Here is a 17,758-nt window from a genome sequence, read left to right as displayed (position 1 = left end):
ATGTTTAAATCATTTTTTGAACATTTCCCTTTGATGTCTGTCCTTTTACCCATTAACAGATTAAAACCTCAGTTGCTGTTTCATGTACCAATTGCTATTAACTATCTTTACACACTATTAGGCTATGAACTAAAGCTTGCTCATTACTCAATACTAAATCCCATAGTTACTTCTGAATCATAATACTGCTGAAAACTGTATTGAATATGTTCATCACTGCTTAATGTCCTTGCCCAGCTAATTTAGTACCTTTGAATTCGAATACCAGACGAGTGAGTGCAAGAACCGTGCAGCTGATCATAGTGACAGAACCGGTTAAACCAGCATAAACCAGTGCCAGGTACTCTTTGATAGCCACTGTAAAGCAAACACACCAGATAGAACATTAAACCTTAATTTTTAACATCTCTCTCTCACATCTATCATTGTCGCCAATGTTAACCTAATAATGAAAAAACCCTCTTTGGAATCCAGCAACACAGTCCACTACCTCCCCGTTCCACATGATCAAGTTTGAACCAATGATGAACTGTGCCGTCATCTGAACAGAGTACTAATAGGAGCAGACTGAAATCCCTCCCTATAGTAAGACAGCCGAAATGGGTGTCCATGAAAATTCAGCAATAGGCCCACCCTGAACCTACAACCATCCCACAGTGCCCTAACTAGAGACTCGGACTCCCTACCATCCCCCAGCCCTTCACCAAAAAAATCCAGCTCTCTCTCACACACTCCCATGAACTCTAGACTGAAAACTCACTCTGTGGATCACTGTGGAACCTCATAAAGGCTTGCCCAATCTCCACCAACAATGTGTAGCCATTTCTGCGTGCTCCAATGGAAACTTCTTTCATGCAGATTATAACCTACAAGTTAAAAGACTTTTAGAATGAACTTCATCGCCTATCAAACAACAATTACCCGCCCATAGAAAAAGCCAAATGCACAATGGAAAAAGTGTTAATATCCTTCAATACCAGTTATCCCCATTTATTAGACGTTGCCTCATAACATCAGAGTCAAGGGTTTCCCAGTTTGAGAATCTGACAAAAACCTTATGCAATTTTTTGAGCAAAAGCCAACTGGAGATCAGAAACGTGAGAAGACGTAACTCACTCAGGTTCACCAATTGAGTAAAGGCATCGACTTGAGGCAGTTTGGTGTTTTGAGCAGCTGCCAAGCAGTGTTCAGCATTGACTGAAGAGGACGAATTAAAGTAAGGCAAGGGCAAGAGGAGTGGCCAGCGTTGGAATGGACAAGTTTAGAGTGGAATTTTGAGCCTTTAGCTCATCTGAGGCTTCAGCAAGGTAAGGCTTAAGTGAAAAAAAGTGAAAAGCTGTGGGTAGATCTCCCCCCCCCCCCCCCCCATGGCTTATTTATTGCATTTCCTTCTTTATAATTGCTCAGTTAGAACGGTAGGGGTGCCAGGCAGGATAGCTTAATGGTCCTCTTGTGGTATATGTGGGAAGGCAGGGGGACCCCCAGTGTCCTTAACGACTATACCTGTGAGAAGTGCATCCAGCTGCAGCTTCATCACTTGTGTTAAGGAGTTGGAGCTGGAGCTGGATGAACTCTGGATCATTTGTAAGGCTGAGGGGGTGATAGATAGGAGATACAGACATTCTAGGAGAAGCTAGAGAGTGGTAGTAGATAGTTGCCCTTCTGACTGGAGGCATTTGACTGTTGAAGTGCCACAGGGAGTGGTGCTGGGTTCATTGTTGTTTGTCATCTATTTCAATGATCTGCATGATAATGTGGTTAACTGGATCAGCAAATTTGCAGATGACACCAAGATTGGGTGTGTAGTGGACAGTGAGGAAGATTATCATGGACCAGCTGGAAAAATGGCAAATGAAATTTAATAGAAGCAAGTGCAAGGTGTTGCACTTCTGTGGGACCAACCAGCTTTGATCTTCACATAGTGTCCAGTAGGGCACTGACAAATGTTGTAGAAACAAGGGATCTGGGAAGACAGGTCCATAATTCATTGAAAGTGGTGTCACAGGTAGATAGGGTCGTAAGGAAAGCTATTGGCCTCCATGAATCCAAGTACAGAGCACAGGAGATGGGATATATATTGAAGTTGTATAAGAGTTTGATGGTGTCTTATTTGGAGTATTGTGCGCAGATCCCAGAATCAGAATTAATATCACCAGCATATGTCAAGAAATTTGTTGACTTGGTAACAGCAGTACAATGCAATACACGATAATATAGAAAATAAAATAAATCTATTACAGTAAGTATACATATGTTTATTAAACAGTTAAATTAACAATTAAAAAAAGATGGAGTGTTCATGGGTTCAATGTCTATTTAGGAATCAGATGACAGAGGAGAAGAAGCTGAGTGTGTGTCTTCAGCCTTCTGTACCTCCTTCCTGACTGTAAAAATGAAAGAGGGCATGTCCTAGGCAATGGGGGGGGGGGGGGGGGGAAGGAGGAGGGGGGTCCTTAATAATGGATACCAACTTTCTAACGCACCACTAGTTGAAGATATCCTAGGTACTGGAGGTTAGTACCCAAGATGAATCTGACTAATTTTACAATTTTTTGTAGCTTCTTTTGATCTTGTGCAGTAGCTCCCCCCCCCCCACCCCCAATATCAAACAGCGATGCAGCCTAAAAGTTTGGGTCACCTAGATACAGAAACGATGTAAATAAGGCTGAATAAGTACAGAGAAAATTTACAAGAATGTTGTCAATACTGGGGGACCTGATTAAAAGGAAAGATTGAATAGGTTTGAACTTTATTCATAGAAACATAGAAAACCTACACCACAATACAGGCCCTTCGACCCACAAAGTTGTGCCAAACATGTCTCTATCTTAGAAATTACTAGACTTCCCAGAGCCCTCTATTTTTCTATGCTCCATGTACCTATCCAAAACTCTCTTAAAAGACCCTATCATATCTGCCTCCACCACCGTTGCCGGCAGCCCATTCCACGCACTCACCACTCTCTGAGTAAAAATCTTATCCCTGACATCTCCTCTGTACCTACTCCCCAGCACCTAAAATCTGTGTCCTCTTGTGACAACCATTTCAGCCCTGGGAAAAAGCTTCTGACTACACAATCAATGCCGCTCATCACCTTAAATACCTCTATCAGGTCACCTCTCATCCTCCTTCACTCCAAGGAGAAAAGGCCAAGTTCACTCAACCTATTCTCATAAGGCATGCTCCCCAATCTAGGCAACATCCTCCTAAATCTCGTCTGCATCTTTTCTATGGCTTCCACATCCTTTCTGTAGTGAGGCAACCAGAACTAAGCACAGCACTCCAAGTGGGGTCTGACCAGGGTCCTATATAGCTGCAACATTACCTCTTGGCTCCTAAATTCAATTCCACGATTAATGAAAGCCAATACACAACCTGTGCAGCTGCTTTGAGTGCCCTATGGACTTGGACCCCAAGATCCCTGATCCTCCACACTGCCAAGAGTCTTACAGTTAATACAATATTCTGCCACCATATTTGACCTACCAAAATGAACTACTTCACATCCTTATCAAATGCCTCACTGAAATCCGTATACATTACATTTACTCCTCTTCCTTCTTCAACGTGTTTAGTCAAATCCTCAAAAAAAATTCAATCAGGCTCGTAAGGCACGACCTGCCCTTGACAAAGCCATGCTGACTATTCCTAATCATATTATACCTCTCCAAATGTTCATAAATCCTGCCTCTCAGGATCTTCTCTATCAATTTACCAACCACTGAAGTAAGACTCACTGGTCTATAATTACCTGGGCTATCTCTACTCCCTTTCTTGAATAAAAGAACAACATCTGCAACCCTCCAATCCTTCGGAACCTCTCCTGTCCCTATTGATGATGCAAAGATCATCGCCAGAGGTTCAGCAATCTCCTCCCTAGCCCCCCACAGTAGCCTGGGGTACATCTCATCTGGTCCCGGCGACTTATCCAACTTGATGCTTTCCAAAAGCTCCAGCACATCCTCTTTCTTAATATCTATATGCTCAAGCTTTTCAGTCTGCTGCAAGTCTGCACTACAATCACCAAGATCCTTTTCCATAGTGAATACTGAAGTATTCATTAAGTACCTCTGCTATTTCCTCTGGTTCCTCACACACTTTCCCACTGTCACACTTGATAGGTCCTATTCTTTCATGTCTTATCCTGTTGCTCTTCACATATTTGTAGAATGCCTTGGGGTTTTCCTTAATCCTGTCCGCCAAGGCCTTCTTATGGCCCCTTCTGGCTCTCCTAATTTCCTTTTTAAGCTCCTTCCTGTTAGCCTTATAATCTTCTAGATCCCTAACATTACCCAACTTTCTGAACCTTATGTAAGCTTTTTTCTTCTTGACTAGATTTATTACAGCCTTTGTACACCATGGTTCCTGTACTCTACCATAACTTCCCTGTCTCGTTGGAACGTGCCTATGCAGAACTCCACACAAATATCCCCTGAACATTCGCAACATTTCTTCTGTACTTTCCCGAGAACATCTATTCCCAATTTAAGCTTCCAAATTCCTGCCTGATAGCCTCATAATTCCTCTTACTCCAATTAAACACTTTTCTAGCTTCTCTGCTCCTATCTCTCTCCAAAGTTATTGTAAAGGAGATAGAATTATGATCACTATTGCCAAAATGCTCTCCCACTGTGAGATCTGACACCTGACCAGGTTCATTTCCCAATACCAAATCAAGTACAAATCAAATACCAAATCTTGTAGGCTTATCTACATATTGTGTCAAGAAACCTTTCTGAACACTTTTGATAAAGCTACTGGAGAGAGTTTAAACTAGAATTGTTGGGGGATGGAAACCAAACTGAAGAGACTAGGGAAGAGGCAATTGGCTCATAAATAGAGAAAGTTTGGAGACGGTGTGTGAGGGAGGATAGGCAGGTGATCTGAAGGTCACTAGTTTGAGCCTCAGCTAAGACAGCGTGTTGTGTCCTTGAGCAAGGCATTTAACCACACATTGCTCTGTGATGACACCAGTGCCAAGCTGTATCGGCCCTTGCCCTTCCTTGGACAATATCAGTGGCGTGGAGAGGAGAGACTTGCAGCATGGGTGACAGCCAGTCTCCCATACAACCCTGCCCAGGCCTGCACCCTGGAAATTTTCCAAGGCGCAAATCCATGGTCTCTCAAGACTAACGGATGCCTATTATTATTAATTATTTCTATTTTTAATATCAACAAAACGTAACTTTGTAATACCTCAAGTAACTTCAGACAAAGCAATTTAAGTGACAGTTGTTCATGGAGAATATGTGGCAGATTGATCAGTGAGTAATCTGCTGTAAAAGGTGCCAACAAAGTCACAAAGACAGATTGCTGAAACTCCATTTTAACTTTCGACTGCTTGAATAGATGAATGTGTCTTATTCTCACCAGTCAGTGCACCATCAGTATGGCAGCTGAGAGCTGGAAGAGAGAATTGATTTGGTGACGAGCATCTTACCTCTGGTAATAGTGCTATGATGAAGTCCTGATGTTCTGCCGACAATTTTTTGACAATATGAATCAGACATTTCAATCTTGGCTGGGAGAAAGAGAAAACAGGGGTAAATAGTGATCCCTACAAATCATTTGCTGCCTCAATAACCGTCAGAAATTCAAGATACGCACACCTTAAACTGCTACACTTACCCTTTTGGCAGGAGACGCTGCGGTCTTTAAGGATTGCAGCAGCGTCGCCTTCAACTCCTCCAAATGCTGGTGAACAAACTGTCTGCATGGCTCCTGCTCGCCCCCACAGATAACCTCAAGGATTCTATAGGCTTTCTTCTGCATACTGTGGCCTTTGCTCTAGGATGGTAAGAAGCAAACAGCCAAGTCAGATCATGCACTCAGTCTGATCAGAAGCAGAATGGATCAAACATACTCTCCCACCAGTGCCATTTCTGGTACCTTACAGTAAAAGAGATTTATCAAAGGATGGACAAAATTGATCTCGTGTGACAAACCAAAATGGGTGGAAGTGATTTGCATCTTCCAGTCTGTTATGCTATTCAATTCAACTGCAAATACTTAGTTGAAAACCTCATTCTGGTACCTGATATCCAAGAGGGATCATCCAATGAGACCACAATAGAACTTCAGTCTGGGAGTGAGCTGTTAACTTTACTGGGATTATACTAGGCACCTACCAACAGTCATTGTGAATTAGAGAACAAATATATAACCAAACTGCAGAAAGGTGTAAGAACAATCAAGTTATTGTTGTGAAAGACTAACTTTCCAAATATTCACTACGATGCTTTATTGCAAGGTGTTTAGGTGGGATGAGAATTTTTTCTTTTTTTTTGTAATTTTTTTTATTGAAGTTCATCATCAAACATTTCCATAAGATGTATTTCAGACATTGTACATATATATCATATAATTATATATATCACAAATCTCCACAAAGTATTTATCTGAGGTAAACACTTACAGGAAAGAGTGGAAAGAAAAAACAAGCAAAAGGAAAGAACTAGGGAGTGATATTTTTTTACAACAGAGTCATTGATTTGTGAGAATAAAATCAGGCCTATGAGGCATTATGTAGTTAAACCATTTTTCCCAGTATGAATCAAATTGTTCCAGCTTATGGTTAACAGATGCTGTTATCTTCTCCATTTTGTAAATATCCATTGTAATTTCCATCCATGTATTTAAAGTTGGGCTCTCCTGTGATAACCATTTCCTAGTAAGAGTCTTTTTACCAGTCACCAATAGTATTTTCATTAAATATTTCTCTCATTTCAACCATTCTTGAGGTATATATCCAAAATATATGGTCTTACTCTCTAAGGGTATTTCACATTTGAAGATGTCTTGTAGGGCATTGTATATCCCCCTCCAATAGTTTTTGATAACAGGGCAGTCCCAAAAAATATTATAACGATTTGCATTTTGATTTCCACAATTTCTCCAGCAAACAGGGAGGTTATTATCATAATGGGATTTCTGAGAGGGTGTTATAAAATATCAAGTTTTTCCATCCAAACTCCCTCCATTTCTGTGAACTGGTACATTTCCATTGATACCTCCATATTATTGTCTATTCTTCCTCAAGATATAATTATCCCTTCTTCCTTTTCCTATTTTGTTTTAACGTATGAAGTTGAATGTATTTTAAGATTTGACAACCCCTTGTACATGCTGGAAATGATTCTACTACCATTATCTGAATTATATGCTTTTCTAAAGAGCTCTATCAAGCATGTATTTGCCTTGGTTACATTTTTAAGTGTCTTATTAACATATTGTCGCATCTGTAAATACCGATAAAAATCTTGTTTTTCTAATAAGTGTTCCTCTTTAAGCATTTCAAAACTGAACAGTGTTCCTTCTTTCATTATATGTTGCAAAGAACTGTTATTCCTTTAGCTGTCCAGTCCTTAAATCTAGCATCCAATTTATTTGGTGTAAAATCCGAGTCACATGCACACCATTTAAGAATTGCAATATCTCCATCTAGATTATATTCTTTTATAGTAGTTTTCCATATTTTAAGAGACAATTTCACCCATGGATTATCGATAGTATTTATGTACCTTTGCAGGTTGTTATCAGCCAAAATTGCTTGTATGGGGATGGGAAGTACCCGCTCCTCAATGTTTTTCCATTGAGCGTCATATGATGGGTTACACCAACATATCACAGCTCTCAACTGTGCTGCAAAATAATAATCTCTAAGAGAAGGTAGGCCCCATCTCCCCTTTTCCTTTGCTAATTGCAAAGTTTTGAGATGAACTCTAGGCCTTTTACCCTGCCAAATATACCTTGATAGCATCTTGTTCCATTCATTGAATTGATTTTGATTAATCTCTATTGGTAGGGTCTGAAATAGATATAACAGTCTGGGCAGTATATTCATTTTAATAGACTCAATCCTTGAACTGAGACTGAAAAAAGGAATCAGGCTCCATCTTGCCACATCTTCCTTAATTTTTTTATATAAAGGCTGATAATTACATACTGATAATTTTGCCAAATCTTTTGGCATAATGATGCCCAAATATTTGAAAGACTCTGTGTGACATGCCCAGGGGTATCAACTTTCAATTTCTCTTGGTGGGCTATAGTAATATGACAGTAATTGGGTTTTATCTATGTTGATCTTGTATCCTGATAATTGACCATATTGTTCAAAGGATCGCATCAATTTAGGCAAAGAGTATGAAGATATCGCTATAATTTTCCCTCTTAAGACCACCTTCAGAGTATCCCATAAAATGGGAGGTGAAACCTCTCCATTATCATTAAATCCTAAGTAGAGACCAATTTCTTTTTTAATTTGTTCCTTAAAGTACAGATCATTGAGTAGACTTGAATTTAGTTTCCAAATAGTATTCGTTGGTTGTAGGTCAAAATCAACAGATAAATATATAGGTGCACGGTCACTTACATCTATTGTCCCAATTCCACAGGTGTTTATTTTGTCTTTGTCTTTTCCAAATGTTATGAAATAGTCTATTCTTGTATATACAGAATGGGGAGCAGAATAATGAGTGTAATCCCTTCTGTCAGGGGAAAGGTCCCTCCATATATCAATTAAACCAACATCCTCAAAAAGAGTATTGACTTTCTTATGTAAAGATTTTGTTTCATAGGTTTTTCTATTGGAAGAGTCTAAGTTTGGTTGTAATTGTAAATTTAAGTCTCCCCCACATATCAGGAGACCTTCTGTTTCCGTTATCAGTAATTTTCTGAAAGAAACCAATATCACTTCCCGGGGGTGCGTATATATTCAATAGAGTAACTGAATTGCCGTCTATATTCCCCCTTACCGGAATATATCTGCCCTCTTTATCTCCCATTTCGAATACTTTTTCAAAATTTAGCCTACTTGAGATAAGAATAGCAATTCCTCTCCTATGTCCTGATTTATATGAGGAGAAAAACAGATTAGTGAAGCCCATTCTCTTTAGTTTTTTATGCTCATTATCAATTAAATGAGTTTCCTATAAATATACTACATGGGCTTGTTCTTTTTTCATTTTGGATAAAATTCTCTTACATTTGATTGGATTTAATAGCCCATTTACATTAAAAGGAATAAATTTTACCTTGTCCTTAGCCATCTGTATTTATCTGTCAATGTATCATTGAAATTAGAATAAAACTTAATCGATCTACTCCCTGAACAAATAAGAACCAAGAAATGCAAATAATAACAAAAATGGAAACGAACGTGTGATTCCAAGGCTGAGGTCTCTAGTAGATGACCCTGTGTTGAGCTAGAGGAAATGTCTAGCTGTGGGGGATAACCCCTCCTACTTGTGAGTTGAGGGCCCCCATTGCAGTATTCATAAAAGTCAGTAAACAAATCCATTACACAGAAAAGATTTCCGTGTACTCCTCCTCTATATATATATATATATATATACACACACACACATACATACATATGATATTATATATATATATACACACATACATGCATACATATATACACACACATACACATATGCACACATATATATATTCTCATTTTGTTGGGTTAAAAGGAGAAAGTGAGCAAATAAAGAATATAAAATAATAATAAAAGTAATAAGTAATATAAAATTAAACACTAAGTAATATAAAATCCACATTATCATAAGTATTTCTTGAGATAGGTATATCACCATGTACTTTTGCTTCCTTTTAGCTTCTCAATATTTTTAAAGTTTGCCAAACCTTATGGCTCTTCTGAAGGGGGGTGAGGACTGTCTTTGGGAAACTCCCAATCTCTTCCTGATATATTTCTCTCGGCCTCCTCCCGTCTCCTGACTTCTCGATTCTCGCATTATTTCCCAAGCCGAGCGGGACAATTCCTCAGCCAGGCTTTCCTTTGTTTTGGTCATGCTGACGGGCAACCCTCTGGCCTTCATGTCTGTAGTCGCCTCTTCCACTGTCTGGTACAACCTCGTCCTGTTGTCATAAAACACTCGAAGTTTAGCAGGGTACGGAGTCTGAAATCTAATCTTACTTTGCTCTAGTACTCGCTTTACTTCAGAGTATTTTTTGTGTTTCTGGAGGACCACAGGGGGGTAAATCTTGGTCGAAATATATTCATTTATCCTCTAAAAACACTCTCTTCTTACCCCAGGCCCTTCGTAGAATCTCCACCTTGGTGCTGTACCGAAGGAATTTAATTATTATTGAGCGTGGTTTTCTAACCTGGGTAGGTTTTGGGATTAACGCACGGTGGGCTCTTTCGACTTCCAGCTTCATAGCAAGGGGAAGATCCAGCGTGTCCCGCAGTAACTTTCTGACAAACTCCGTCAAAGACGAGCCCTCCGCTCCTTCGGGAACATTGTAGATTCTGATATTTTTCCACCGTGATCTTCCCTCCAGGTCAAGCAGTTTACCTTCTTGGTGATGTATTATTTTTATTGTCTTGCTCTGTTCCACGTTTTGAACGCGATCTTCCACCTTCTCAATTCGAGTCTCTGCCACTGCTATTTTTTGATTAACGCTGGCGAGCTCTGCCTTAATATCACACAGCTGGTGGTCTATTTCTTTCTGGAACTCCCTTATCTCGTCCAGGATTTCAAAGATATTCGCCGCTTCGCCTGAACGAGGCCTAGCATCCGCCTCGCTAGCATGCGGTCGGATAGGCAAGCCGCTCGCTGCACTCCTCTCAGACGCAGGCTCCGCAGTGTCGCTTTTTTTATTTCCATTTCTTTTCCCCATTCTTGCCCTCTTTTCAGTTCAAATATTTTTCAAAAAATATTATATTTGATGAGTTAACGGGGCTTAATTCGCGTTTTTCCGGAGGAGCTAGTGACTTAAGCTGCCATTCTCGACGATGACATCACTGGAAACAGGGATGAGAATTTTAAAATTTATCCATGATAGTTTCTTGAGATGACACACACAAATATTCCTAAAAAGAGACAGGATACTTGACCTCATCACAGGGAACAAAACTGGACAAAAGGTGAGCATGTCAGTGGGAGAACTCTTTGGCAGACCATAATTCTATACATTTCATGGTAGTTATGGAAAAGGGATAAGGTTGGTCCTCAACTTAACACCTTAAACTGGAGATAAGTGTCAAATATCATGACAGAATATAGTATTAATGGTAAGACTCTTGGCAGTGTGGACGATCAGAGGGATCTTAGGGTCTGAGTCCATAGGACACTCAAAGTTGCTGCGCAGATTGACTCTGTGGTTAAGAAGGCATATGGTGTATTGGCCTCTATCAATCGTGGGATTGAGTTTAGGAGTGGTAATGTTGCAGCTATACAGGACCCTGGACAGACCCCACTTGGAATACTGTGCTCAGTTCTGGTCACCTCACTGCAGGAAGGATGTGGAAATCATAGAAAGGGTGCAGAGGTGATTTACAAGGATGTTGCCTGGATTGGGGAGCATATCTTGAGAATAGGTTCAGTGAACTCGGCCTTTTCTCCTTGGAGTGATGGAGGATGAGAGGTTACCTGATAGAGGTATATAAGATGATGAGAGGCATTAATCATGTCATCAGAGGCTTTTTCCCAGGGCTAAAATGGCTAATATGAGAGAACACAGTTGGAGGTAATGCCTTCTAGAATTCCACCACTCACCCTGTGAAGAAATGCTTCTGAACACCCACCCTAAACTCTGGGAGTAGAAATTAATCATAGTTATAGAGCTACACAGCATGGAAAACAGATTGTTCAGCCCAAATCATTCATACTGACTACATTTGATGCATATCCCTTGAAACCTTTCCAATCCATGATTCTATCAAAATGTTTTAAATGCTGTCATTGTACCCACCTGCACAGCTTTCTCTGGAAACTCGTTTCACCCAGTGTGGGAAAGTTTCCCCTTTTAAATCTTTCCCCTCTTGCTTCACCTATGCCCTCTAGTTTTAAACTCCCATACCCTAGGAAAGAGACTGTGGCTGTTCACCTTATCTATATCCCTCATAACTTTATAAATTTCTTTAGGGCGGCCCCTCATCCTACAGTGATACAGAGAAAAGTGATATGGGCAATATGTGCGTGTACCATGAAGGTACAGGTGAAGTCCTAAATAAATGCTTTTCATAGTTATTCACCAAGGGAACAGACTTTTAACTTGGAGAATTCAGTGAAGAAATGGGGAAAAGTCTATTGCAAGACTCCAAAAAAGTTAATAAATTAGTAAATACTCAATAGTTGACTTGAACATTGAAAACGCCCAAGGTTCCTTAGAACAATGTGTGCTCACCTGCAGGAACAACAGAATAATCTGGTATATATGACCCATACTGGCCTCATCAACCAATGGTGCCATCGCCACAAGCAGATCCATTACTGACAATCTATTGGAAAGCAAAGGTAAAACAGCATTATATCAGACCCACAAATTACAACATTTTAACCATGATTCTTAAATTTAGAATTTACAGGTGATGCTGCTTCCATTCTAACCATGAATCTTAACTACCATCTGACAAAGTTAACTGCAATAAATGTGGCCAATCTTAATGCACAGTGCTAGTGTCAAATGGAAAGCACAATACTCAACAGTGCAGTCTGAGTGGTCTCTCCTCCCCAACTTGTACGGTCTGCGCTGTGACAGGGACAACATGTCTAGTCCTGGATCTTTCCTTTGAGAGAATGCTTGGAAAATTCCCAAGTATTCCCACTGCAATCACCAGGACAGGTCCCAGAACTCCCTCCCTGTGTTACTACACAGCTCCAACATTCACAAATGGGCCCACCTCTACCTGAGAGGGATACTCACCCTTGCCACCTTCTCAAAGGCAATTAGGGATGGGTGATAAACACTGGCTTTGCTCTCATACTTGCAGATCTCAAAAAATAATCAAACAAAGCCATGGAGGCTGCAAACAAAACTCTACCTTGTGAATTCTGAACTCTCGGAATTCTCCAGCTTCTCTTTGGCCTTCTCCAGGAATCCACACACCAGCTGCCAGATATCAGAGTTTGCAATGCAACAGGTTAGATAGCTGAGTACTGAGTGCAGAGTGAGGCCCCTGCACAAAACTCTATAACAGACTACAGCGAGAAAGAGAGTTCACTCTGAGAGCACAGCAAAGTAGTCAACCATTCTCACACTGAACGTACCTGTTGGTCAGCAATGCTCAAGTATGCTTTGATTGTGTCCAGCACTGGGAGTCGGTTGGCAGGATTCTCTCCATTCTCTGGCTGTGTGCAGTAAACATTGAACAGGATTGGCAGGAAATTCTTTGCAAATCGACTCACTTCAGCTTGGTCTGTATCTGCAAGAACCAAAGGACACTTATTCACTCACTGCTGGCCACCAATCCTTCAGGTCCCACACACAGTCAGTACCTCCCAAAGTAAATCCCTATAAAATAATAGATGTAGTGTATGTAGATTTCAGCAACGCATTTGATAAGGTATCCCATGCAATGTTTATTGAGAAAGTAAGGAGGCATGGGATCCAATGCGACATGGCTTTGTGGATCCAAAATTGGCTTGCCCACAGAAGGCAAGGGGTGGTTATAGATGGGTCATATCCTGCATGGACATCAGTCACCAGTGGTGTGCCTTAGGGATCTGTTCTGGGACCCTTATTCTTTGCGATTTTTATAAATGACCTGGATGAGGAAGTGGAGGGATGGGTTAGTAAGTTTGCTGATGACAGAAAGGTTGGGGGGTGTTGTGGATAGTGTGGAGGGCTGTCAGAGGTTACAGCCCAACATTGATAGGATGCAAAACTGGGCTGAGAAGTAGCAGATGGAGTTCAACCCAGATAAGTGTAAAGTGGTTCATTTTGGTAGGTCAAATATGATGGCAGAATACAGTATTAATGGTAAGACTCTTGGCAGTGTGGAGGATCAGAGGGATCTTGGGGTCTGAGTCCATAGACACTCAAAGCTGCTGCACTGATTGACTCTATGGTTAAGAAGGCGTATGGTGTATTGGCCTCTATCAATTGTGGGATTGAGTTTAGGAGTAGGGTGGTAATGTTGCAGCTATATAGGACCCTGGACAGACCCCACTTAGAATACAGTGCTCAGTTCTGGTTGCCTCCCTACAGGAAGGATGTGGAAACCATAGAAAGGGTGCAGAGGAGATTTACAAGGATGTTGCCTGGATTGGGGAGCATGTCCTATAAGAATGGGTTCAGTGAACTCGACCTTTTCTCCTTGGAGCAACGGAGGATAAGAGGTTACCTGATAGAGGTGTATAAGATGATGAGAGGCATTAATCATGTGGTCAGAGGCTTTTTCCCAGGGCTGAAATGGCTAGCATGAGACGGCACAGTTTTAATGTGCTTGGAAGTAGGTACAGAGGGGATGTCAGGGATAAGTTTTTTTTTTTACGCAGAGTGGTGAGTGCATGGAATGGGCTGTCGGCAACAGTAGTGGAGGCGGATACGATAGGGTCTTTTAAGAGACTCCTGGATAGATACATGGAGCTTAGTAAAATAGAGGGCTATGGGTAACCCTAGGTAATTTCTAAGCCAAGGACACGTTCAGCACAGCTTTGTGGGCTGAAGGACCTGTATTGTGCTGTAGGTTTTCTATGTTTCTAACATTTCCAACTGGAGACCCCAACCATGACACCAGGTTGACCAGAGAGGGCTCTCAACTGAAGGGGCAGTTCCTGATCAATGAGAAGGCTTACACTGCTCTCTGGGTGCATTGCAATTCCTCATTTGGAAATATTTTATCTACGACCACAGCCACGATCAGGAACGCCTTCCAGCAAGACCAGTTGATGGAAATCGGGATAAATGAGATTCAATTCCTGGAACACCTTGAACCATGGCTGTGAACCAGGTTGCCACTCACCATTCTCGCAACCTTTACTGATTAGGACTCTGAGAGCTTGACAGACAGTTGGTCGCAGGTCTGGCCGGTCACTGATGGCCATACCCAGGGTCCTTGCAACACTTTGAAACGCCACTGCTGTGTCTGTGGGTTTAGTACAGAAGCCAGGCAACATTGTCCAGATCTAAAGAAAGAATAAACATGCAAATGACCAATTAAATGGCTCAAATTGATATGGCCTTAACATATCACACACAGGCAGAGATCATGTGTTTAATACTAACCAACAGTCATTCTATACTGATCCATCAACCCTCCGAGGATGTATAACTATGTATCAGCACTCTGACAGAGGTACTGATGTCTCCTGCAATAAACAGTACAAATGCTGATAAAGAACTTGCTACATTGCTTCAGTGACCTGGATTCCATCCTCATGTGCTGCTTTGGGCAAGATATACCTTCTCCCTGGGACCACTAAGGTTGCTCCCTCATCCCCATAAATCCATCATTTATTGAGTTAAATAATAAATTACACCTAAATTGGGCAGGTAATGCAAAAACCAAGGAAGAATTCATAGACATGAGAGAAATAACTAGCAGTGAGGGAGATGGAACTGATGGGAAGGTCTGAGAGCCAGCACAGAGTCCATCAGCAGAACACCCTCCTCCTCCTCTGACTCACGGACTCAGCTTGTGCCTCACTGCGAACCTGCGCAAGTTCATCACGGAATATAACAAACAGCTTATTGATGTCAACAATTATTTAATTATCAAATCAGAAAATTCAACATCAACCTGTGTCCCACTGGCCCAGATCTGTGAATGAATTACCCCACTTTCCCCTGGAAATGTTCTCTCGATTGCATGCCTCAGAGACTTATCTCCCAATACCCGTTCATTACCAATCCACTTTCACCACCGAAGACCTGCCCTTACCTGCCACTGCAAAGTGTCGTAGATTTTAGCTTCAAGGGATTGTCCAGCCTCAGCAAGTTCCAGAGCTGCAGAGGAAATCAGAAATACTTGTCAGGACATGTTTGGTACAGCTTTGTGGGCCGAAGGGCCTATATTGTGCTGTAGGTTTTCTATGTTTCTACGAAAATATAGAATCAAATAATTAATAGGTTAGCATCTACTCTCAGAGGAGGCTAGGGGTTGGCAGAGATCTCATTGACAGTGCACCTTTTCTCTTTGCAATTCAACCAATCGAGCTCAATGGCCTAGCGAAGCTACACAGCACAGAAACAGGCTCTTCAACCCAATCTGCCTGTGTTGCCAAGAGTTACCTATTCTATATATTTTCCAGGATTCCACCCAGAGACTTCCATGTCCGGACATTCCAAGTGCTCCTCAAGATACTTCTTAAATTTTGTGTCGTTTAACTGTCTGCATCAGCCAATATATCCCAGATTTCAATCATTCTCTGGGTGAATTCCATCTAAATCTCCAACCCTCTTCCTTAAACTTCCACCCTCTGTGCAGACACCTCTGCCCCTCATAGTTTAGGGTGCCTCTGATCAGTTCTGCCCTCACAGCCTTTATCATTCCAAAGAAAACAAATCCAGTTTGTCCCGATAGTTAAAATACTCCATCCCAGGAACATCCTGGTGAATCTCCTCTGTAATCTCTCTTGCACAGTCACATCCTGTATATAATGCGGTGATCAGATAGAAGTTTTTTAAAATGGTGAGAGGCCCAACAGAAGCTTATATAAAAAAAGAAACAGATAAATAAAAACTCTTTCCTGCAGTAGAAACGTCAAATAATAAAGGCCATGCATTTAAATTAAGTATGTGTAGTGCATTTATTTTTACATTGAGTGGCAAGTGCCCGGAATGGACTGCAGGAAGCAGATGTGATAGTGTATTTATGAGACCTTTTAGACAGGCAATTGAAAATGCAGGGAATGGAGGGATATAGATCATGTACAGACAAATGAGACTTAATTTAATTTTACATCTTGTTTCTGAGCCAAAGCGCCTGTTCCTGTTCTGTTTTATAACGAGGACTGCCACAAAATACCACAGCTGTGGCCTAACAATCTTTATATAGTTACACGGTAACATCATCCTTAACATCATGTCTCAGCTAATCAATCTCCTGTCTTCTGTGCTACTGCCTCTGGGATCTTTGGATAAATACATCAAGGGGTCTCTGTTTCTCAGAGAACCCTACCACATCTGGGCGCACATTCTAGCCTGACTGGTCATCAGAGAACGCATCGACTCACACTTATCAGGATTAAGTTCTATCTGCCGTTACGCTGCTCATCGGTTGTCAGTGTCAGAAGACAAAGGAGGGCAACTGGGGAGCAGAGACCTGCTTAAGTTTTCAGAAGGTGAAGTGCAGCAAAGGGAGACAGTTGATTGGTCAGCCTGAGTCAGCTGTAACAGGTAAAGGAGTGGTGACTATTTTCTTTTTGCCTACTCTGATTGGTTACTAATCGGGATACATCTGTACAAGCAAGTTTTGTATGGTAAGATTTAAAATAAACAAATTCAAATAATTAGTGGGAGTAGGCAGCTGCAACACGTGGGAACTGCTGGATCCCACTGGGTAGAGACCCTAATTTAGCAAGCGTTGGCTTCTCAAGGTCCTCAGGGTCCAAACACTACAGCACATCAGGGAAGGGAGAGAATTACCTGGACATGACATTTTTAGAGTCAGTCACATGCTTCAGATCGTCCAGCTACTCAGGGACAGGACTGTGGAACAGTGGTAAGAACAAGATCCCAAGGATAGTCCCGGAGAAGCTTCAGTCCTTCACCCTTGTCCACCACTTACAAGATTCCTACTCCCAGTGCACAAAAGAGAACATCCACAGGGAGGATGTACAAACTGCATCTACCAGGGCACAGAGAGCCATTCAAGTGGGATGGGAGTTAAAGGAAAGATAAATGTAGTAGCAAAACTAATCTTTCATATAAGACAGTGATAGTAAAGCTGATTCTGATCCCAACAGATAGCATTCTCTGCAGCAAAGACACAGTGTCCCAAAAACCTTGTTGCCTGTTTGGTGCCAGGGTTAAGAACATTTCTTCCGGACTGCAGAAGAACTTG

The 17,758-nt window shown here is 41.4% G+C and overlaps 1 protein-coding gene across 1 annotated transcript in view; it reads right to left on the bottom strand.

Annotated features, from left to right (window-relative positions):
• The window catches only part of rrp12 (ribosomal RNA processing 12 homolog), a 50,670-nt gene that overhangs the window by 10,162 nt on the left and 22,750 nt on the right, over positions 1–17,758 (bottom strand). The window contains exons 16-24 of the mRNA XM_059947260.1: positions 15,635–15,699; positions 14,717–14,879; positions 13,020–13,174; positions 12,794–12,861; positions 12,157–12,250; positions 5,629–5,787; positions 5,441–5,521; positions 761–866; positions 250–357 (exon numbers count right to left, since the gene is read on the bottom strand). Of these exons, the coding sequence (XP_059803243.1) occupies positions 250–357; positions 761–866; positions 5,441–5,521; positions 5,629–5,787; positions 12,157–12,250; positions 12,794–12,861; positions 13,020–13,174; positions 14,717–14,879; positions 15,635–15,699 (999 nt within the window). The remainder of the gene's footprint in view (positions 1–249; positions 358–760; positions 867–5,440; positions 5,522–5,628; positions 5,788–12,156; positions 12,251–12,793; positions 12,862–13,019; positions 13,175–14,716; positions 14,880–15,634; positions 15,700–17,758) is intronic.

This window comes from Hypanus sabinus, chromosome 22, assembly GCF_030144855.1.
Source record: "Hypanus sabinus isolate sHypSab1 chromosome 22, sHypSab1.hap1, whole genome shotgun sequence".
NCBI classification, from domain to species: Eukaryota; Metazoa; Chordata; class Chondrichthyes; order Myliobatiformes; family Dasyatidae; genus Hypanus; species Hypanus sabinus.
The sequence above is the reverse complement of the archived record's forward strand: the minus strand, read 5'-3'. Positions and strand labels throughout refer to the sequence as shown.